A 23,013-nucleotide genomic window follows, 5' to 3' on the forward strand; every position below is an offset into this window, starting at 1 on the left:
TTCCCTTAAAAAAAAATTAAAAATCTGAATTGTTTGTTCTCTTACAATAAGAAAGCTGTTAATGGTAGGAAGTGAGGTTGCAACAAAGCCGTTTAATCAAATGGTGCAATTTAGGATGTTTAGCAGGTACAGAGATACCAAACAGAAAGAAGTAAGTTGGAACTGAAGGTGAAATCATTATTGTAATTATTACGTTTGGGTAGGATTTGTGTGAGTGCAGAATGCTGCACAATGAAAACCTGATTTTAGTGGCTTGAACTTGCATTATAAAATTCTGGGGGAGGCAATCTCTCACCAGCATCTCTGAGTGGCTGCGGCTGGGTACTGGGTTGCCATGGTAACAGATGAAGGCTTGCCTGGTTAAACATCCTCTAAGCACAATGGTATTTTCAGTCTGGGGCTTCAAATAAGACTTATCATCTGTGATTCTCTGTTTGCATTAATTATCTGCCCATATATATATGTCTCTCTGTTGCCCCTTGAAGAAACTTGACCTACAGTGGAAACTGGACCCAATTACTGTCCTCTGCAAAGTGGTGGCAAAAGCAATTGAGCAACCCTATATTGGAATTCAGATCTGAATCTGTTGAAATGCTCCTGGGGAGGAGGGGAAGGTGCCACTGGGTGACAAAACATTGTGCAGGAAATATGCATCAGTCACGTTTTTTGAATGAACTTTATATTTGAATGTGGCTGTTTGCCTCACTTGTGAGGAATGGGACAATATTAAAGACATATCTTTTGGTAAGTGATGCACAAGAGGGTGAGAGGTAAGCCAGAGGCAGTGCTGAAATGTGAAAGTTGTGAAGGGTTAAACCTCTGAAGAGGAGATCTTAGATCATGTATGAAAGATTTTTCCAGGCTTTGCTTCACAGGCTTCATGCTCTGTGTATGACAATTGGAGTATTAAGTACAGAGAGGCCAGTCTGACTTTTGCCAAAAAAGAGCTAGTGATTTGTAGGAGTTTCTTACAGCAGTGTTTCATTTCTGAAAAGCAAACCACAACCTAGTGCCCCAATATTCATGTGCTAGTATTCATTTCCATTTTAATATGTTTTTGTTACTGTTCCTGGTGCCTTATATGTCCTTGTACCACTTTGGCTCAAGGTTTCCCTCCACAGCATTCAGTGCTCTGGCAGTGTTTAACCAAGAGCCCATTTGGGGTCTTGAGTCCAGCTCCAGGGAACAGGTACAGGGTGATGTGGCAGTACCGTGATTCCAAATGTGTGAGATACCAAAACTAGCAACATTCCCACCTGTCAATATTGCACTGTAATGTGGTATCTGTGACCACAGTCTTGCCTTATCCTGTACTGTGCATGCTTTGAGATATAATCTGATCCGTCGCTGTGCCATCTGACCCTATTGGGCCTCTGCCTTCCCTTAATCCACTTTTTTCTCCAGTTACATGTTTGTGATGAGGGAGAGGAGGAGCTAGATGTTGGCTGTATTCCCCACCTTTGTCAGCAATTATCTGCGGAATTTCTCCAGAAAGCTTTGGACCAGAACAGAGCTGTCATGTAGGTGAGAGAGGGAGGTGGACCACCAGCCCTTGAAAAGAAGTGGTCAGGTGGTGCTTAGGTTGGGAACCCTCTAGACTGCAACTTTTACTATGGAGTCATGATCCAAGGACACATCCCACTGCCAACAGAGATCTGATCTTCTAGAGAATTGGCATGAGGCAGTGAGATATTAATGAACCTAATCCGCCTCTCAACACTTGGTTGGATTTTTATGTATTTGCATCAGGAAAGAGTAAACTGTTATCCATCTCTGACAGGTACATCTGTGAATCTTTGGAGTGGGGGTACAGGGTGGCGAATGTGGCACCTGCCCCAGAATAAACAGTAGGGAGTAAATAGTAGGTAGATGCAATAAGGCGGATGAAAGGTACATAAGGAAACAAGGAGATGATATCTGGGCTGACCACTGAGCATCGGCTGCATTTCATCTGAGTCTAGAGTTATCCTTTCACAAGCTTCTCTCTTTATTCAGCTCCCGGGAATAAACTGCCTTTGTTTCTAGCTGTATAGAAATGTTTATTCATTAGATTTTAATAAAGAAAGTCAAATCTCATATTCCTTAGTGTTGGTAACTGAATACTATTAATTGATTAGTCAATACCTGTTAGGATGATAAGCCAATGGAAAACAGCAGTTGCAACAGCTTTCAGATTACGTATTCATTCTGTGATTCATTAATAACTACTATTGATCCTCTCCCAACTGATGAAATATTTGTCTTTTTTAAAAATAATCTTTTTTTTTTTAATTATTATTTATTTTTCTTTAACTGGTAAGCTATATTTACTTAGGAGTTTACATTTATATTTAGTTTATATTTACTTAATTTTCTTAGTTTATATTTACTTAATTTTCTTTCAGGAGCCAATCTTTTTGCAGGTTGTTTGAAGGGATAGTCTGTGTTTTCGTAACATGACTGTTTGCTGTGTTTTTCTCTTCCTTGATATCTTCAAATATTTGTGAGAGTAGTCAAGGCCATTGATCTAGCCAGATGTTTTTGTAATGTAATTTCCTCAATCAGGAAGTATGGAAAGACCTTTATCAGTGTCATTACTGTTTTTCTCACTAACACTTATGTGAAAACCCAGGATAAATAAACCCTTGAAGCTAGAAATAAAATCAGGACAGTTGATCTTTTAATGGAAACATCTGCTGCTTTTCTTCAGAAAATGTGGAATTCTTTAGATAAATAGGTGTACACCTGTCGTCTCTGTTTTTCACAGATGGCGAAAAAAAATGAGAGCTGAAGTGATTTAACCAGCACAGTGCAGCAGGTTCACTGCAGTGCTGGGAACAGGACCTGGTTCTTCTACTCCGAAGCCACTAGCTGCTATAGAACATCCTGGTCATCACCTTTAGTAGCTCTCATTAAAACTCTATCCAGGGCTGCTATTTTTCCTTCATTATCATTTCATTCAATCCTGCCATGCTAGCTTTGGCCATCTGTTTTTCTTGCCAGTACTTTTGCCATTTCTTCCACGGCTGCCTTGTGCTTGAAACAATCTGCTTGGACGGCTCCTTCTCAAAAACTACATGCACCAAGACACAGAATGGAAACTGGTTGCTTCTGATGGTGACTATGCAGAGAGCCAGAAAGGATAGCTATGTTATGATGTGTGAGTGTGGCTTCTAGACTGATTTGTGCTGAACTGTATTCAACACATCCTATCAGCCCAAGAGGATGATGCAGCTCCCTAGAATATAACTCCTGTCATCCCACTAGAAAATCACTCGCATGTGGCCAAAGAAAGAACCTCAGTTTATACAAATCTCAGTTTGTGTGTTAGAGTAAAAGGCAGGGATGATCTTAAGAAGTTGAGAGGTTGCATGCTCTATTCCCTCCATATTGTGCACCCTTTCTAGTTCCCTTCATTCCAGTAGTCTCTTGACACACTTGCTGCAGGACCTAATGCTAATATTTTCCTCTGCAATTATGAGGATTTATGACATCAGAACAAAAATGAGATGCTCCCTCCTATATTCCCAATGTTCCCTCTCTTGGTGTCTCAGCTTCAAGAATTGCAAAATGGAGAGAAAAGTGTATGAAGTGGCTGAGGAATGAAACAATTTTTGAGGTAGACTTACCCATATTTTTTCTTCTTGTTGCCACACGTAAGTGCATATTACGTCTTTTCTGAATCAGACCATGTGCTCTTCAGGAGAAGAAACCTGTGACCTGACTGTGTGGGAACTTTGCTAATGTACAACAAAATATTCAGAGCTGGAAAGCAGACATGTACAACAAGCTTCAGGAAAACTTTTGAAATTTAGGACAGTCCTAATAAAACTTCACTTTTTTTTTTTTTTTTTTTTTTTTTTGGGTGGGGGGGTGTGTTATAAAACATATGTGCCGATGTCAGAAAACAGAAAGTTAGAAAAGGAAAAATGCAGCCAAGTTCTCACCTGACTGGATGACTGTCGTAAGAAGTGCTGTCTTATGAACGAGAAGAGCTGAGCATGTGGTGTAAAAGGTGCTTAGCACATGTAAAATTTGACCACAAACTGTTTTAGTATGTGGCTTTGGTTCCATTTCATGATTATTGTTTTGGTTTGATTTGTTTTGGTTTGGGTTTTTTTGGGTTTTTTGTTTTTTGCTTTTTTTGGTTATTCCACCTCCATCTCACCCCCTGGAAAAGAGTTTGAATAAAACATTCAGGTTTTGAGGGGATACTTGTGTGCGTTTACATGTAAAGTAACAAAAGCCATGGAGTGCATGTGCAGAAGTATTGCCTAATTGTTTTTCTTTTTATCTTTTAGGTCTCTCAGCAGCCAAACTGCTGACTGAGTCGGGCTTGAATGTGGTGTTACTGGAAGCCAATGACAGGGTTGGTGGAAGAACTTTCACCGTAAGGGTAATTATCTCCAAACCCATTTATGTTACATATACATACATATAGTATATATCATATGCACGTGTAGTATACACATATGATGTATGTATATATGTTTATAGTATAGTATACTATACTGTATGAGTAGTGTACATAAATGTATTTATTTGTCTTTACGGCTAGAGGACCTACTTGAGGGAAAATTTCTAGAGCACTAGCAGGTGGGAGATTTCCTGATGTTGTACTAGCAAGAGTAGGGAAAGACTGGCGTGATGGTCAGACTGGCATGGGGACAGAATACTTGCCTATGACTTCCAGGCTCTGAGTCATCAGTTCTTTCCTCTGGGAAAGAGAACATGATTAGCTACATTTCAAAACAATTTGCCAGAGAGAGGCACTGGAGAAATCTCTATGAAAAAACCACCCTTAAGGCCAACCACACCATGAAGAGCCTTCAGCAGAACTGTAACAAGCAATGTGAGACATCATGTAGGCTAGAGGAATGGCAAGGGTGGCTGGGAACTAGTACCAGCATGTCTTACTTAACTCCTTTACTTTCTGCCCTACCTTGACCTGGGAGATGCCCTTCCTTTCTGCTCATTAGAGAATCTTACCTGTGCTACTTCCTGCTACAGTCTGTTTTGAACTAGTTGTTGGTGTGATGCCTGACTGAGTAGAAACTGCACAGATTTCTCTGATCCTGTTCTTCTTTCTCTGCCTGTCAGACTCTTTCCTCCCATGTTTGTTGAGGCTGTAATGTAACCACAGGCCAGCTAAGATGGTTATGAACTCCTTACCCAAGATTCTCAGTTATTGCCACACCAGAACTCTACCAAAGGATTGAAGTTTTCCATGGGGAAAGGAATCTTGCCAACATCCTCTGGGAGTGTTTAATTTAAAGAATTTATCTGGATTGCTCTTTTAACTTGTGTGCTATTTACAAAGGGCTTATCCTTTTTTTTTTTTTCTAATCCTTCCCCCCGTTATTTTTCCCTCTTGTGTGTTGTACGTGATAAACTAGAATAAGCAAGTTAAATATGTGGACCTTGGAGGAGCTTACGTGGGACCAACACAAAATCGTCTCCTGCGATTATCTAAAGAGTTAGGAATAGAGACATATAAAGTGAATGAAGTGGAGTACGTGATACATCATGTCAAGGTAAGATGCTCTGAAGCATGCTGCTGAAAACAGGCGACTTGTGGTGATCTCCTTTCTTATTGCTTTCCATCCATGCTACAGTGGAGCATACATATTTAAGAATGCATCGAAAAAATTCTTTACAATGAGGGTGGTAAAATACTGGCACAGGTTGCCCAGAGAGGTTGTAGACGTGCTATCCCTGGAGACATTCAAGGCCAAGTTGGATGTGGTTCTGGGCAACCTGATCTACGTGAAGATGTCTCTGCTTATTGCAGGGGGGTTGGACTAGATGACCTTTGAAGGTCCCTTCCAACCCAAACTATTCTATGACTCTATGACTCTATGTTGGTAATGAAGAACTCATACAGATTACTATATGCACGCACATCCATGTGTGTACCCAGTAGACACCTCCTGTTTGCTGATGCCTTGGTTCAGTTCTGAGTTCTTAGTTAAAAGCTTTCAAAAATATTCACTGTTTATGAACAGTACAACTGGGACTCTTCTGTACAGGTCAGCTCTCAAAGATACTGCCTGAGGTTTCTGAAAGTCCCTTTCAGAAGTCCTGAAAGTGTCTTCAATCAAGCTGAAAGTTTCTCAGACAATTACTATCCTGACTGAAAGAAGCGTGAGAGATTAAGTCTGGTTTTGCTGATGGGGAACGTCATGCAGAGTAGGAAAAAATATTGTAATAGTAATTGCAAAAGGCTATGGGAGGCAATCAGTCTTGTGGAGGCAGAGTTAAACTATCTGTTCATGATCTGAAACAGGACAGCTGTGGCAGAGCTGTTAAAAAGCCCACGTATTCTCAGTATTAGTAGTGTACTTTCTCCAAAAGAGCATCCTTTCTCCTTTCCTGATATAGAGCAGTGTTGCACTCCCACAGAAGGGAAATTTTCTAAGTTAGTCCTGAGGAAATTAACATTGAGTTTCATTATATGTTTATGGAAAGCCATTGTGCAATGACTGGTAAAATATTTGCCAGATAGTAGTTGGTATTTGATCAAAGGTTAAAGAAAACCTGGACAGATTTAAAAATAGCAATAGAGAAAAGATGTTCTGTCATATGTTTTCCAATATTTTTTGCACTCAATTGTTATGAAATAGGTGATCTCAAAGTGGTTTGCTATGCTGACTGTCCACAATTACTTCTGCTGTGGTAAACTGGTGGTACATCCGCACTGTTCTGTTTTGTATACCTTTGGTACCATCCTCAAAGCAAGATTTTCTGCTTGTTCACACTATTTAGCCTTCAGAGTCTTCTCAGTAGCAATAGGAGGTCATGCCATGAGGAAAAACCTTACTGGTAGAAGACAATTGACACGGCCAGTCAGTGTGACCAGCTTTCAGTACAACCTTACTATCCTAACATGGGGGCAATCCAAAATGCTGTCAGAAGTCACTGAAGCCAAAGATGAGGCTGACATGTGGGCCTGATTTATTGTCAGCAGCCAGTTAAACATGGCTGCTTGTTTGGTAAGCCAGACCTCACTTTCTTTTAGGATCCCTAGGAACCAGCTTGTGGGGAAATACTTGTATTACTATGCTGGTTGAAATAGTCTTTTGTTTTGCAGTAGGCTTTTACAGTGAGGAAAATGGAGAATGGCGCAGAAGTTTGGGCTCTTGCCAAGGACAGTCTGTCCTTCCCTTGACCACACGTGTCTTATCGCATGAGTTGCCAGAGGTTGCACATGGCTTTTTTCCATTATCTGTGGATATGTTTTAGCCCGGGATGATGAGCGCTGGTGGGAGCCAAGGCTCTCAGCTTTCCTCTCTACCCAGCACTCATAGGACTTGCTGGCATTCAGGGTCATATCCCAGGCTGGGAGGGGCATGCCTTGGCTTTGCCTGCATGTGGGGTGTATAAAGGGCCTTGAATTGGGACACTAAGGCATTAGAGGACAAGTCCAGGGAACCTATACAGTAATATGACTTGTATCCAGAAATCCAGAGGCAGGTGAAACCACTCTGCTCCTGGAGGCATTCAGGCCATCCACGTCTGGAGATACTGGGTGTTTGCTACAGATGCAGGTTAATGCCTGCATCTGTGAAGGAGATCCTAGGGTAACTGTGAGGAAGGTTGAGGGCTTGAACTTCCTCTAGCACATGTGTCTGTGGTAAGACCTACTAAGAGATGCTCATAGATGACCAGTTATGCCCTTACATATGCCAGGGGGATGGAGCATCCATAGCAATTTGATACAGGCAAATGGATTGGTCTGAGTGCTGGCAGGCATGTGTGAGATTGGCACTGTGCCTTACACAGGGCCATGGAAAAAGTTGCCCTTGGAGATTCCTACTCCACCCTGGGCTTGGAGCAGTGTCTACCTCATAGCTAGATCATGTTGCTTGGGGCCATTCCCAGTCAAGTGCTGAAAGTCTCCAAGGAGAGAGATCCCAGCTGCTGGCTGAGGTGCTCCTAAGGCGTGCAAAGAGCCTGCAGGTTGGGTTCAGACAGAGCTTGCAGCCTCAGGCTCCCGATGCAGCTGTCTGTAGTAGAGCTCCTGAAGAGAGGAGGCAGAGAGGTGTGTGGCAGGACTCCCTGGTAACCATGCAGGTGGTAAAGAAAAGGAGATATTCCACAGTCAGTAGAACCTCTTTTGAATCTCCTAATTTCATTAATTTTAAATCTTCCTTTTTTTTTTTTTTTTTTTCCTTCTGTGTTTTTTCAACTGTGGAAGAGAATTAACATAGTTGAAGTTAGAACAGTCAAAATACAGCACTATGTAGCAGACATATGCATAGTTGTGTGGCCAATTTAACATAATAATCTTCTGCCTTTTGCATTTCATGTATCTGTAATACATTCCTTACAGGTCTCTCACTTTTAGCCATGGGACTTGCCTATGCTTTATCTGCAAATGGACATTGCTCTCTTGTGCTCCCTGAAATCTAAGTGGTAGTCTCAAGTCACAGCTTGCAAACCAGACTCCAAAATAGGCAAAGGTCTGTCGCCACTGTGTGAGTTTGAATTCACATGCTGACCCAAGCTTTGTGACTGTGGCGAAATATAATTAAATTCTGGACCACAAAATTCTCTGAACCCAGAGAGGAGTGAAACCTAAAGGTTTTAATTCTTCTCTTGCTACATAATCAGGCATCACAGTGCATCTTGTAAAATTGGCTGTTGTTTTTACATATACCCAAAGGCAAAATCAAGCCTTTCATAGTTAATTAAATTCATTTTAGAGGCTTTTTAATACAAGTAATATATGCAGCTTCTTTATACTACCAAATGAAAAGAATGCATTTTGCTGATCTCTGGGTGGGTCTCTGCTAATTAGGCTTTACCAACTTGATTGGGTTGTGCGTTTCTTTTCCCCCTTTAATCTTTTTTAATGTCAGGTTCTATTCTGAGATGATTTTTGGTCTCACTTATATTGTGTGTGATATCTTCACAGAAACTCAAAATTGTATTTCTTGCCCTACACTTTTTTTCTTTCCCTCCACTTGTTAAGCAGCCTTTTTCATGGTCTTTGAAAGGAGATCAGTATGTTCTTTTCATTTGTGTAAATACTGGTTCATCAGCCTTAGTGAGAAAATTAGTATAGCTCTGCAAGTAGTATTTGGGCAAATTGCTGTCTGAACACCATTGCTTTTCAGTAGCGTAACTGAAGTTAGGTTCATAATTCCAGATTTAAGAAGCAAAAGCAGAACTAGCTGAGAAGTCATCATCTTATACCAGTATTCCCGTTGGACTGGTAGGCAAATGTAAAACACTTCTTAAAATAAGATAACTTTTCCTTAGCTGCCCAAGAGAGGATTCAGGACCCTACCTTAGATAGGTAGGTTTCAAATTTTGGCTGGTGGTGTTTGCTTTCGTCACCAAAATGACAGCTTTTGGCTTAGAAAAACAAGCCAAAGTACATATAGTCTAGGTAGTTTTTACCTATGCTATGTAACAGGCCCTGGAAAGAAGTGTTGAAATATGAAAGCAGGTAGATTATTTTGAGTGTTTAATGATCAATTTTTTTTTTTTTTTTTTTGTTTTGGTTTGGTTTTTTGTTTTTATTAATTCAAATTGCAATTCACTTTTGTGCATCCCAATAGCCGTGGAAAGTTCCTGCCTTTTAAAACACAAATTTACCAAAATTTATCAAATGTAACATAGGTTCCTCTGCTAAGTAAGATAACTGCAGAACTGGTCTACTTTGCTACCCTAAATCTGTGTAAATGAATGTTTCTTTGTATGACAGGTTTGTATGACAGGTTTGCCAATTTCATCTTTTTAGAACTTGATTCCTTCATATAAATGCTGATCTACTCTTTGTCCTGCTGTGGTGCCAGCTAAACATCCTCTTATCCCATTTTCACTGATGGAGAGCTTGCGTAAAAACTGGGACCATACACTGGCAACAAGACTTCTCACTGGCTACATTCGACCGACAAAGCTTGTTTCTCAAAACATAGTAATAAGTCTATGGTAGATCCCCCCACTGCCATTGATGCTGCTTGTAATTTTTCTACAGATGTTTTTTCCACTAGAACTTTCTCTGGGATAATGCCATGATCGGTCTTGGAATTTCACTAGATTATAGCATCATTGCTAGAAAGTGGTAGTAATGCTTGTTTCTTTTAATCTCTGTGCTGTCTTAGTGCAGACTGCAGATAGTGCCAACAGCTGGTTTAGGTAGCCAGCTATGTTCATAGTGTTGCATCCAAAACATTCCTCATGTGGTTATAATTGAGATAAGTCCGGCTAGTTTCCTTAACTCCAACAGGCACACTTGGCACATCCAGGAGGGGTCTTCCAAGTTAAAATGCTGGGTGAAACATGAAGCATTCCCTCCGAAGTCACTAGACAGGCTCTTGATAGCAACTTGCCAATATCTCATTACCTCAATTAAGTTCTCTGTAGGAGGATGAAGTTCCCTCACACTCATTCATCTCCCAGCAGCACTGGCTAGAGGTATCTGAATGCCTGTCATGCCTCCTTCATTTTTAGCACCACTTTCATACAAGTACATACAATTGGCATCTCTGGGAAGAATGCTAATGTGAACCCTGCCTGCAGCACATCACAGAAGGTGAATGTTTAGTCTTATACGTGCAGTACTTTTAACTAGGTCCACAAATCTGCACTAATTTTGCCAGGTTACATACTGATCTACTATAGATCCACAGAAAAAAATTTTACAGCCCTCTTGGGTGTCATTCATTTTCAGCACTATTGTGCTTATTAAAATGCAGTTTGCTGTGGTCTTGTTCATGAATTAAAAATGTGATGGTCGTGTTGTATTGGGATTTAATTAGGAGCTGGATAAGCGACTGCTGTGTCTAAAATTATAGAATTTAGTGGTATTTCTTCGGTGATATCAGTGATATATGCACTGAAGCTAAACAATATGATTTATTTAAGCTTTTGACCTGCTTCTCTGCAAATCTAAGGTCAGTATCTCCTGGCATAGTCTATAGTATAGAGCGTAACAGCTTAAATGGATTTTTGAATGACTAGATAAAAGTGCTTTCATTTTTCTTTGTGTATCCTAATTAGAGTGCAGTCAGAGAATGAAAAAGTCTGTGAGACTCTTGGTTGCCATCAATTTAAGCAAGGCGAAATGGCATGACGTATTTTGGTTTTTCCCCTTTTTGCTGACAATTTGTAAGCTAGAACTTGGGGAACTGAGAAGAATACATCTGAATCTTTAAGAAACTGGACATCTGGTGTCTTTAAAAGGGAGCCAAGTAAATTAAAAGATGCTTAAATTGCTACTGGGCCTTAGTAGTTTCACAAGACATTACTGGAATGCAGACCTATGTTATTTTAACTCTTTCTAGATACGAGGATGCAGGCATTCCTGTCACAAGACACTGTGTCATTAATCACACTCACTGATAGCCTCAGAAGCAAGTCTGAGGATTGAATAGGCTGAGGTTGGTGAAAGCATCCTCCAGAGTCTCACAAGGGATATCCTCCATGCTGTAAATGAAGAGCAGTGATTGGTAGGAATATAGGAAAGGCTTGTTTTGTTTCAGTGTCATTGGACCTGCCCTGTAAATAAAGGTCCATTTTCCCTTTTTGTGCCAGCCACCTGGCAGTAATTCCAAGAAGGAGATTCATAATTAGAACTTTTAAAGTAAAAGATGGATAGTATTTGTATTACAGCAGCTTAAAAGAAGCAAGATTATGTACAGTAGATCTGCAAAATTATTTCTGTCAAAGGGGACTGTAAAACAAGGTCTTGAAAAGGATGTTTGTTGATCAAGAAGATTGATTGGAAGACTGGCAGCTGTGACCTAATGGTAGCATGAAGATGAAAGTAGTAAGAAAAATGAACTGGAAATAAAGTGTGCGTTTCTTAATTAAATCTGAATGGAAAGAAACTTTCTCAGTCTTAGCTCTCCCAGACCCCAGGGTCTGTTCCCTAGGAGATAAGGAAAAGGAGCAGTGCTTCCACCTAGCCTGTTTAATTCAGGCTGCTGGGAGAAAAGCTTCAATTGCATCTGATTGTAAGAACCAATTTTTGTTTCCCTTGAGAAGCTAATTGAGGTCTACAGAAAAAGAGAATTAGAGAAATGTGTATTTCGTACAGGAGCAGCTGGCTGACCATACTGGGTTTCATGCACCTCTAACATTTTATGTAAGATTTGATATTTTTTTTAGGTAAGAAATTTAATAACCTGGAGTATTTCAGGAACAAACAAAGTGAGTCTAACATTATTTTCTGCTTTAAATAGAGTGTTTTGGTCATGAGAGAGCCTGGGTGCCCTGTCTGCTTAGTTATGCTGTGGGCAGATGCTCATTAGATGGCTTTCTCCCAAATGAAACTCCATTTTTTCTCCTGTTTTCATTTCATTTGTTTCATTTATTTATTCATGTTTGGGAGGGGAAGAAGGTTTGTTTTAAGACTAATTCTAGAAATACTGAAAAGTTTTCTTATTGATTTTATCCACTTTGTTGGCAGGTTTAATTCAGGTGTTGAAAGCACATGCAGGCCTAGTTTCGAAAAGTATTTAGAAACAAAGTGTCTATAAACATGTGCTTCACAAAACATCTGAATGCTTTTTAGTGACCAAAACAAAAAAACATCCTGTTCTTGTAGGAAGGAGGTTTAGTTAACTATTTTCTTAGCTGATTAGAACAAGTAGTTATATTCCCTTTTAAATTCAGAGCAGATCCGCAATTCCCTTTCTAAATCACGTCAGTGTTGTTGGTTTTCGCATTCTTCGTTTTTTAAGACACATATTCAAGGGATTGCATGACTGATAGATCAGAGTGAAGATGGACTTTATTTCTACAATATGGCAGAAACAAGTCATTCCCGACGAGTTCCTTTCCTTTTCAGGATGTATGTTTCAAGCCAATGTGTCTGTCTATGCTACACTTAAAATAGAATTATTTTTGCTGACAAAACTTCACAAAACACTCTGGCATTCACAGCTGATGATCTCACATCAAATATTGAAAGATATCTCGAGGATATTCTGTTGTGTCTTAATATTGTAGCTTTGCACCATTAGTTATCCAGATTTTCTTGTGCTGCATTTACATTTTCTAACCTATATATCTTTTTACCTACAGGATATCTGTCAGTATAGTAACCAGCTGAGTGTATGAGCTCCTGAACAGTTTCTCAAAGAAGGGAACTTAAAGCCTGACAACATTACAGTTTTCTAAGCAGGCCTATATACCTCTCTTGGCTTGGTCCAGTTAATTGCCATCTTTTATTGAAAATTATGATTAGTCAGGAGGCTTAGTCCCAAAACCACATGTTGCTAGATGTTGTGGATTAAAAACCCCACCCACCACAAACCAAACCAAAAGGGTAGTTTTCCACAAGGCAGCAGATGAGAAACTGAGTATCAAAGACAGCTACAGAGTTACAGCCTGAAGTGATGCATCTCTGTTTCTTGTTTTCCTTCTCACAGTTCTGCGCCTTACCATTTCTGTGCTTTAAATAATGACAATACCAGGATTTTAAGTTAAGAGAACAAGGTGTGTGTGATGTACCATAGCTGTGAATCACCAGAGGGCACTACGTGTCTGTAAACCTGTGTAACTGTGAATTAACATGCAGATTGACATCTTCGTGAAGTTAGCATCACTTACCCCAATGTTCTGATGATTTAGCTGAGCAAATATCTGTGCTTATTCAGTGATGCAGAGAATGCACCACACCATCTTGTTTCTTCCAGTGAAAGCTGACTATATTTATAGGATGTTTATACCACGCTATAAAAAATGCATGGATCGTTGACACCAGGGGCTTCAGTTCACCATATTGCATCCCACTCAGGTGCTACCTGGCTACATAATGTTTAGGGCACCGTGAAGTTGTCTTGCACCTGTAAAAGCAGACTTTATTGTGAGATCTCACTCTGCATTGAGATACTGATGATGTTTCCTGGCAGAGCTAACCATTCACTCACTGTCACCCTCACAGGAGGACGTGTGTGAGATCCAGTCCCTATGCTCTCTGAAGTGCTGGGGTTGATATTCAAGGGGCTACTAAGATTAAGTTGCAGTGCTGTGGGGCTTTTTTCTCCCTGTAAAAACCCACTTATGTCAGCTATTTGGCCTGAGAAAGAGCTCATATATGCAGATAGTTAATTTCTATACCACTTATATTACATGGGTCCAGTGTAACAAAGTCAAATGTCAGTTGATGCGAAACAGATGGATGAGAAAATCTATTGGGAATTGTAATATTTGTGACAAACACTGGATTTCTTATTTCCCAGTTTGTTTATTCCTGAGACAGCTGGGATACATGAGTTTCCTCCCTGTAGTTTCAGCTTCTTCATTATGCTTTAGACCACACTGCAGCAGCAGCCTTTGTAAGCAACAAGTGACCCATACAACAGCCGGTAGACTTCCAACTGCTGATGTTGGTGTTCTGCTTTTAGAGGCATTGCAAGTGGCATCATGAAACAGTTTCTAATAAAAATATATGCCTATATTAAATCCCAGTAAGCCCTAGAAAAAGTAAACAAAATTAAGAAATCTTTCTAAGCATTATAGTAGTGGTGTTGAAATATGCCAGATAATCAGAAGAGGGGGTTATAATGGCTGGTTTTATACTGTTCTGATTTAAATATTTGAAAAGGAACTGTTTTCTGCATTTTGGGGCATATTTTTCACTGTCTTGTTTTTCTTTAGAGATTATACAACCACCAGGAGGCATGGAGAATGCTGTTCTTCATCAATGTGATAGAAATAGGCAAATTTGCCTAAGCATCACAAAGGTTGTTGTGTTTGCAAAAGTGCAAATTCATCAGAAGTAGAGCTGAAATATTTTGGTTTGTTGGAAACTAAGAGCTATGTGTAGTCTTTCTTTGGTGCTGCTGTTTTTGTTTCTGTGTAGAGCCTAGCCTTGCAGTTTCTTCTCAAACAGAATTCTGATTGACAGCTCGTGGAGTTTTGTTTGTGTAGGAAATAAGGATCAGGCCTTAGCTAATGTCATAGGACCTCTTCAAAGAATTTTCACAGGAGACTTCCTAACTTTGATGATTTTTTTTTTTTTTTATTTTTCCAGGTTGAAGTTTTTTCTTGTGCTTTAAAAGACTTGTCACCCCAGATTTCTGCACAGAGATATACCCAAGATTTCCCTTTCAGCAGTTCAAACACAGTGAAATAGAAGAATACTAAAACAAAGATATGTTTTGTGTGTCTTTTAGCAGTGCACTCACGAGGAAGAACCATGGGGAATTCGTAAGACGTGAGTTAACTCAGAGGGGATAACTCGGTTAGGATTGCCTCTGGCAGAGCAGGAAGCTCAGAACAAAATCAGTAATTGGAATAACCCATTCCAATGCTGCCCCAGTTTTCTTGAGCACGTCAGTATACATGTTTCATAAACCTAAATCTAGGAAATGCCAGGTACTTAAAACCAAACTAATATGCTCTGTCTTTGGAATACCTACACAGTGTTTACACTAGTGAAGGCTGTCTGCAGTGTTAAGAAGAAAGCATGGTAAAACTTACTTCTTTCTGCCATAATAGTTAGTTATGGAATTTTAATGTGCCCCAGAAAGGCTAAAAGGTAATTACCAACATGGTTCAGATGTTACTACCTGGGATGGAAGGTACTGAGTCTGAGAGGTTTTGCTCTTCTTTTATAGCCCTTTGGCATCAGAGTATGAAGGTGTGCTCCAGTTCAAATTAATTTCAATTTAAGAGATACCGTATAATACCCAGATGTCCATGTTGGGACCAAATGCTTCTGATGAAACAAACTCATTGAGTTCATATCCATCTACAGGGATATGTTTTCTTGATTGCAGTTTAATGTATTTTCATATGGTTGAGCACAAGAGCTGTAGTAATGTACTTTTGTTCCGTGCTAAAAGAAAAAAACAAAACAAAACAACCATCCCTTTTCAGGAGTATATGTGAACATGTGCTGTAATATCCATTCTAAATGGACATGACAGCATTCTAAATATTAGGTTTTAAATCTTGTTGCCTCTGGCTCATGAAGTGACTGGAGATCTACTCTGTCTGTGACAAAACTTTGGATTGAAAACTTTTTAAAATTTGATGTTTTGGCATCTTACAAACCATAATCTCCTCAAAAGCACTGTAAAATGAAATTGTTATTTTGCAGCTGATTCTTCGTATGTACCAAAAAATTAAATCCTTTCCTCCCACACTTTGCTTTCTTCCCAACATTTATTACCTTGGTGTTTCTGACAAGGATTCCATTAGAGTCCTGAGTCCATACAAAGACTAGGTGAAAAACAGTTTCTTCTTCACTTTCTCTAACCTGTTGGACTTGGTTTTTTATTTTGTAAATTAATTTTCTCCTGTACTTAGGTTTGATTTTTGGCATTACTGCCTTTTATGTATCTCTCTCTTTGAATTAGTTATTAGCCAGCATTTTTCAAGGTTATATCTCATTTTGTTATTTCTGGACCAAGTTTTAAGTCTTTCAAGATCCCTTTGTTCCCCTTTTACTGTCTCTCCTGGTGCTTGCGAACAGCTGCAGATTTTAATAATGACCCTTATTTCCCATTATTAATAAAGAGGCTAAATCAAATCAAGCCTGTTGCTTCTTTGTGTAAGTGGTCTTTGAATAGTTCTCAACTAGACACAATGTTGTTCTTACCTGGTTCTAAATATTAAATCTTGATGTAGTATTTCTTTTGAAGCCAGTGTAAATATTTTTTTAGTGATGGGTTGATGTGGCACTGCATGAAATGTTTATTAAAATTTAGTGTTTCTACCAATCGACACTCATGCTGATGCAGTCCCTTAAATATGTAAGTTTTGAAAATCAGCTGCAGCAAACGGTATGGCCTTTATTATTTCTCTACTTTATGGAGTCCAGAATGAATTGTGAAAAAATGAGTAACCATGTAATGCTAATGAGCATTTCTTTCTGAATTTTTAAAGCTGTTATGCTACCATCCATATAGTCAGCCAAGGAAATCCTATGTAAATAAAATATCTGTATAAATTACCTGTTGTCTTCACCTCTTGGTTAAGCTAGACTATCTGAATATCTAGTAGTGGAGATATAGGATGTTTGTATTGGCCACATTATCAGTCTCAGGAATTTATGGCCAGGGGTGTTGGATTGGAAGAATGACTCTTTCGTAGTAAGTGCTACATTTTCTCTAGGGCTGGGGATTTTTAGGTTAACCAAAACTATTTTTTTCCAGGAGGTCTCTAAGCTAAGATTTTAGTGTATAATAAATCTTGTCATAGCTGCTTTTGTCTGATTTCGAAAGGGATAAAAACAAAACAAAACACTAAATACAATTAACAGCAGTCTTTTTGTGAACATTTAAAAGAAAAAAAAATGTAACCTTTCTCTTTTTCATTAACAAATGGCCAATTTTTCATCTCAGTTGAGCAGTGTTGTTCCATCTCATTTTATTTTTTTTTTTTTTTTTTTTTGTCTGATCTTAGTGATTCCACTGAAGGGTATTAGATTTGTTTCCCAGAAGCACCTGATATAAAGCTTTGAGGATACAAGGCAGTATCAGTTCTTCACACAACTGACTAAATTCAATTTTCTCTCACACTTAAGTTGCACATGCAGAATAACAGGATAACCAAATGTTTGAGGTTGGACAGGACCTCTGGAGGTCACCTTGTCTACCCACCCTGCTCAAGCAGGGCTACCTAGAGCTAGCAGGTGGCCCAGGACCACGTTCAGGCTTTCTTTGAATATCTCCGAGGATGAAGACTCCACAACCTCCTGGGCAAGCTGTGCCAGTGCTTGGTCGCCTCACAGTGAAAAAGCAATTCCTGATATTCAGAAGGAACCTCCTGTGTTTCAGTTCCTCTTGTACAGTCTGTCAGAAGGCGTTATATGTATTGATTAAATTTGTGCTTTTTTCCCAGTGAACACTTAACCATTTGGTGCAGCTTCCCGCACACAGAAGCAATGATTATGCTTGTATTTAGTTTTTATGATGTTTTTGTTTGGTTTTCATTTTGTAGGGTAAGTCTTACCCCTTTAAAGGTCCATTCCCTCCTATGTGGAATCCATTGGCCTACCTGGACTACAACAACCTGTGGAGGACCATGGATGAAATGGGAAAGGAGGTATGGTATGAAGAATTGCAGCTGACTGTCTCAGCTCAGCTTTGCCTCCAGGAGGGGCAGATTGAAGATGGGACTGTGATGCAGACAGGCAAAGCTGCTCTAGCCTGAACAAACCTGGTGCTGGCAAGAGCAGCATCACCCATGTATTTTGGTACCCACTGATGTTGAGAGCATGTGTATAATGGCATCCTGGCAAGCTCTTCTGAAGGTCATGGTGATGCAGTCTTACCTTCATATTACTCAATATATGAACATTAGGGTTTATGCATGTGATTTTTAGCACTTTGCCTGATGATTGCTTAAGTAGTATTTTAAGAGGCTTGTACAACTCAGATGTATGCCCTTCTCCACATTTAAATTCAACTTGGCCTTTTTAATTTGTTACCAGTAGTGTATTTTTTCCATTGAGCTACAGGACTTGGGAAGAGGTTGCTGTTACTTGCATAGGTGACTGAGAGAGATGTGAGATGTTCCCCAGCACTGTACTTTGCCTTTCTAGGCAAAGGTCTTAACTCTTAAAATTATTTTCTATTCTTCAATCTCAAAAAAAAAAAAAAAAAAAAAAAAAAAAAAAGGAAAATCTTAAGCAAACAAACAACAGAAAACCTAAAAGAATCCTCTGTTGTTTGCTCTACTACCCAACAGGAATTTACAGGGTGAATTACCATGTAAAGATGAGATTCTTCATGTTTGTTGTCTTTCTTACGCCACTCATTCATTTGCTGATGAATGCTCTTTTCTGTCTCCTTAGATTCCCAGTGAAGCCCCATGGAAGGCTCCACGTGCAGAAGAATGGGACAAAATGACTATGCAAGATTTCATAGATAAAATTTGCTGGACAAAGTAAGAAACTATGAAATATAATAGCTTATATTTATATACCTTACAGCTCCAAATAAACATTACTGCTTTGCAAACCAATATAACTACCACTAGAATACTGCTATTTTAAAGAAATCAGGTGAGAAAATCTTGTAATAATGGACCACACTACCTGTCAGCACACACAGTCGATTCTGTTATATTTCAATATTTTAGACTAAAATAAAGATAAAAGGACAATGTATTCGGGGAGGGTTACTTCTGAAGAGATGGGTAGTACCTTCATCTGTTATGTGCACTTTCTCTCTCCTTACTGTGTGTTTAACCTTTAAGAGAAAAAAATGCCCTGGCTACAGCAGGTTTTGAATCAAACTTCTGATGGAACGACACATGTTTATTTTGTGCTGGACCACCTGATTTTACCAAAGTACTACAAAAAATGACACTTGTCTTGAAATAGCACTAAATCACTCTAACACCCATCATTCTATTATTTAACTGCTGCACTATATACCACCCAGGGAAACTGAAAATGCTTCCTGTTTTTATGTATACATCAAAGCAGTTTTTCTTTACTTGCCACTCAACAACAGTTTGATTGGTTTTCTTCACACCGAAGAAAAAAATCCATTGATTCTGCCTTGCTGTTAGGCAGATTGATTTCTACAGCCACCTCTTCAGAATTGCTAAGCACCCAACACAAGGCTGCCCCGAGCCTGCATGAGCTTGGTGCAGAAGCCTGCTAGCACCCATTCAAGCTGACACTGTCATTGACAGGGGCTTTTTTTTATGGCCTCAGCTAGCCTCTAGAGAGCAACAAGACTATTGTTAATGGACAGAAGGCTCTTATCGAAAAACTTTTAATCTTCTGGTTGTTTTGCTTTGGGTGACAATTGCACGAAAGGATATAGAAAGCCTTTCTTGTTTGTATCACAGTTCATGTTCAGTAAAACCAAATAGAAACGTCTGCTGGCCATCTGACCCTCTTATTTGGTAAGGAACTATAGAAGTTAGCAAACTGCCACACATTGGTAGTCATTCAATATCCAATAACTCACATGACTGCGATCATATTTTTTTCAAACTTTGATGGAATATGGCTTGACATTTTACCTGAATATTGGCATAACTGTCAGGATCCCTCAATTCCAAGATGCTTTTCAGATTTTATATGTGCATCTTAGCTTGATTTGCCCAGTGTGTTCAAGATTTAGGTAGCATGCCATAGAAACTTCCCACCCTGGAAGGTAATGTTCCAGAAGAGTAATCTTCTGCTACTTACTGTCTGTCATCTAACAGACCATACAGATTTGCTCTTAGCTACAGTTGCATGCTGGAAATACCCCGCGTGCTCTTGGTTGAAATCATACTGCCATTTCTAGGTCGAATACCAGGAGAAACTGGGGAACTGCAATGTTGAAAAGCAGTGGGGGAAGGTGGCAGAAACTAGGAGAATTTAACCACCGTCTCATAGCTTCTGCTTATGTAATATTAATACATACATATGCTAATTCTTCCATTAGACAAAATATCTTTCAAAGTTGATCATATTTTACAGTATATTTATACAGGCAAAAGTTGATAAATATTTTCTGTATTATTTTTGGCTGTAAAGAATGAAACCAAAATGCACCCGTATTTCAGAAAATGGATCAGCCTTTTACTTCAGTGGGACTTTATATTTTTAGAAAGAACAGAATATGCCTTTTTTCTATGTAGATCTACAGCTGTTTGAAATAGTATATTTGAGCTATGCTTTTCACTTTTTTTTGGTCAAGGTTCAAAGACTGAAAAGAGAAAGCAGCAACTGAAAGTGGATTCTGTATTATTTGGGAAGTTACTGATTGCCTGATGCCTTGCATATGAAATAACTATAGAATCTCAGTACCTGTCAATCACAATGCAGTTAAGCCGAGCATTTCTTGGTCCTCTCCATGTCCCTTTAAACTCCTCCTGAGAGTGAGGCAGAGGAAATACTTACTTCTAACAGGATGAATGTTTCCCTAAGACTTAATTAACTCCTGTCTTGGTGCACCCCAAAATCTTTTGTAGGTTTATACAGTATTTTTCAGAAGAGCTGTTATGAAAGCACCAACTAGAGGACTATGTTTTTGAGAGACAGGCCAGTTTTCTCTTTCCGTGTTCATTACCACTGGCTACCAGACCGCTATTTAAAATACTAAGTTGAGGAACCAAAAGTATCCCTTCCCTTTTTGTTGCCAAGACTTTTGCATGAATGTGTATATACTGTTTCTTCACTATGGCTTCCTATTTACATTTCTTTCCTTGTCATGTTCCAGCTGCATCACCCTCCCTGAGCACACCAGAGGAGCAGGCAGTAAGGGGATGCTGACTAATGCAGAGAGTTTAGATAATTAGCTTAGACAATATCCCGAATTTTTTTATGACAAGTGTTGGATAATCTCCATGCTGTGTGTTTGAGGGACAGGCATGCAGCAGGTGCAAGCAGCTGCAGATCCTGTATGTAAGCCAGGAACAATGGGAAGACATGCTGGTTTTAGAGTCCAGTGAAGGCAGGAGGGCTTGCTTCCCTTAATCCTGAATCTAGAATGACAATCTAACTTTGCATTAGTGGCATAAACTGACATAAGATTTCATGGGCTCTTATGTCTCCTGGAGCCCTAATTTGGCTGGATTACAGCAATGCTTGATGAACTTCTTTTTCTTGCAGGGTTACTTGAAAAATATTGCATAAAAGGAATTGATAGTTTCCTACTTTGACTGAAATTAAGGAGTCCTTTACTTACAGTGAAAGAGGTTGCCAAAGACAGTCTCTACCCTACTCAAGAGCAATCTTGCTACTCTTCTTGGGTTTTTAAATTAACATACTTTATTATCTTTGCTGCAGTGCTGCCAAGAGTTTTGCAACTCTATTTGTGAACGTGGATGTTACTTCTGAGCCCCATGAGGTCTCTGCCCTTTGGTTTTTGTGGTACGTGAAGCAGTGTGGGGGGACAACAAGGATATTCTCAACGACCAATGGCGGACAGGTATTGCCACCCATCACCTTCTGCAGGCCCTGATTTAACTTCATTCTTCTGCTTGAATATTTTAATTCAGAGGGCCAACTGAGATATCCATGATTGCGAGCCAGTAACACACTGATAACTAGTTGTATTAATTAACACTTTAATCTGGATCTTGCGAAGCTAGTGTTGAAGGCTGTTCCTGTGCTAATGGCATTGGCCCAAGGATCAGTAGGTTTATATCTGTTCCTGACTCTGGCTTCCTTTTGAGCTCTGGTTACAACACACACTTTGCTTACCCATATTGAAAAACGGAAGTTTTACTCGTGCTTGTGTCTGTCATGAGGCTGAAGCAAGCCTTACCACTTCAGAAGCACTTAAAGGAGATGGCAATGCTAGCTGCACGAGTGTGGAGAGCACTCCAAATTAATACTGAAAATGTAGCCCAGAGCTGGGTTCCTAAAGATGCAAGCTTCCAAGGATTCAAACTGTTAAGATTTTAAAATTAGTTTGAGAAAAATGAACACCCCAGCTTAAATATGATATTGCTCTGAAATTTTTTGAAATCCAGTATATTAGTGCTGCTTTTACATGTCAAGAAAGTAAAGATGCTATTGATGATCTTCTTGAGAAATGCAAATTTTGCTAATTGTATGACAAATCATATTTTTCGAAATGCAAATTATTTAATCATAATAAAATACAAATACGTTAAAACATGATAAAATACATAAATATGCATAGATAAGCAAGAATTATAGATAATTTAAATGTAAATACATTGAATAAAATAGTATTTGTATGAAGTTGAAGGTGATTTGGGTTTAAATTAGGTTAGATTATATACTGCAGGAGACATTTTAATGTGAGCTACGTCACTTCTTATACCTTGTTATTTATTATGACGATTGGGGTTCCTATTTCTGGTACACAGACCTCTACAGGGATAAGACTGAACTCAGAGAAAGGTTTAAAAGTTTAAGAGCTTTTGAGTAGTCTTGCTGATTCACACAGGTCTGTGAAATCCATTTGGAGACCACATGAAAAGAGATTTTCTCATGAGGTTACTAATACATTTAGTTTTGGCTGGCGGTCAAATATGGGAAGGATTTGAGGAGCTCACTGAGATATCCACTGATGTTGATAAGTTTTCCAGATGAGACTGCCAAATTTCCCAGAAACGTTCTCATAACAACAGAACAGGGTTTGTTTT

General features: G+C 39.2%; 1 protein-coding gene across 2 annotated transcripts in view; it reads left to right on the forward strand.

Moving 5' to 3' along the window:
- LOC115604123 (amine oxidase [flavin-containing] B-like) overlaps window positions 1-23,013 on the forward strand; it is a 54,429-nt gene that overhangs the window by 14,026 nt on the left and 17,390 nt on the right. For both annotated transcript variants that reach the window (XM_030476884.1, XM_030476885.1), the window contains exons 2-6: window positions 4,281-4,375; window positions 5,376-5,513; window positions 17,887-17,991; window positions 18,743-18,834; window positions 21,683-21,824. In XM_030476884.1, the coding sequence (XP_030332744.1) occupies window positions 4,281-4,375; window positions 5,376-5,513; window positions 17,887-17,991; window positions 18,743-18,834; window positions 21,683-21,824 (572 nt within the window). The remainder of the gene's footprint in view (window positions 1-4,280; window positions 4,376-5,375; window positions 5,514-17,886; window positions 17,992-18,742; window positions 18,835-21,682; window positions 21,825-23,013) is intronic.

The sequence above is a fragment of the Strigops habroptila genome, chromosome 2, assembly GCF_004027225.2.
Source record: "Strigops habroptila isolate Jane chromosome 2, bStrHab1.2.pri, whole genome shotgun sequence".
NCBI lineage: Eukaryota > Metazoa > Chordata > Aves > Psittaciformes > Psittacidae > Strigops > Strigops habroptila.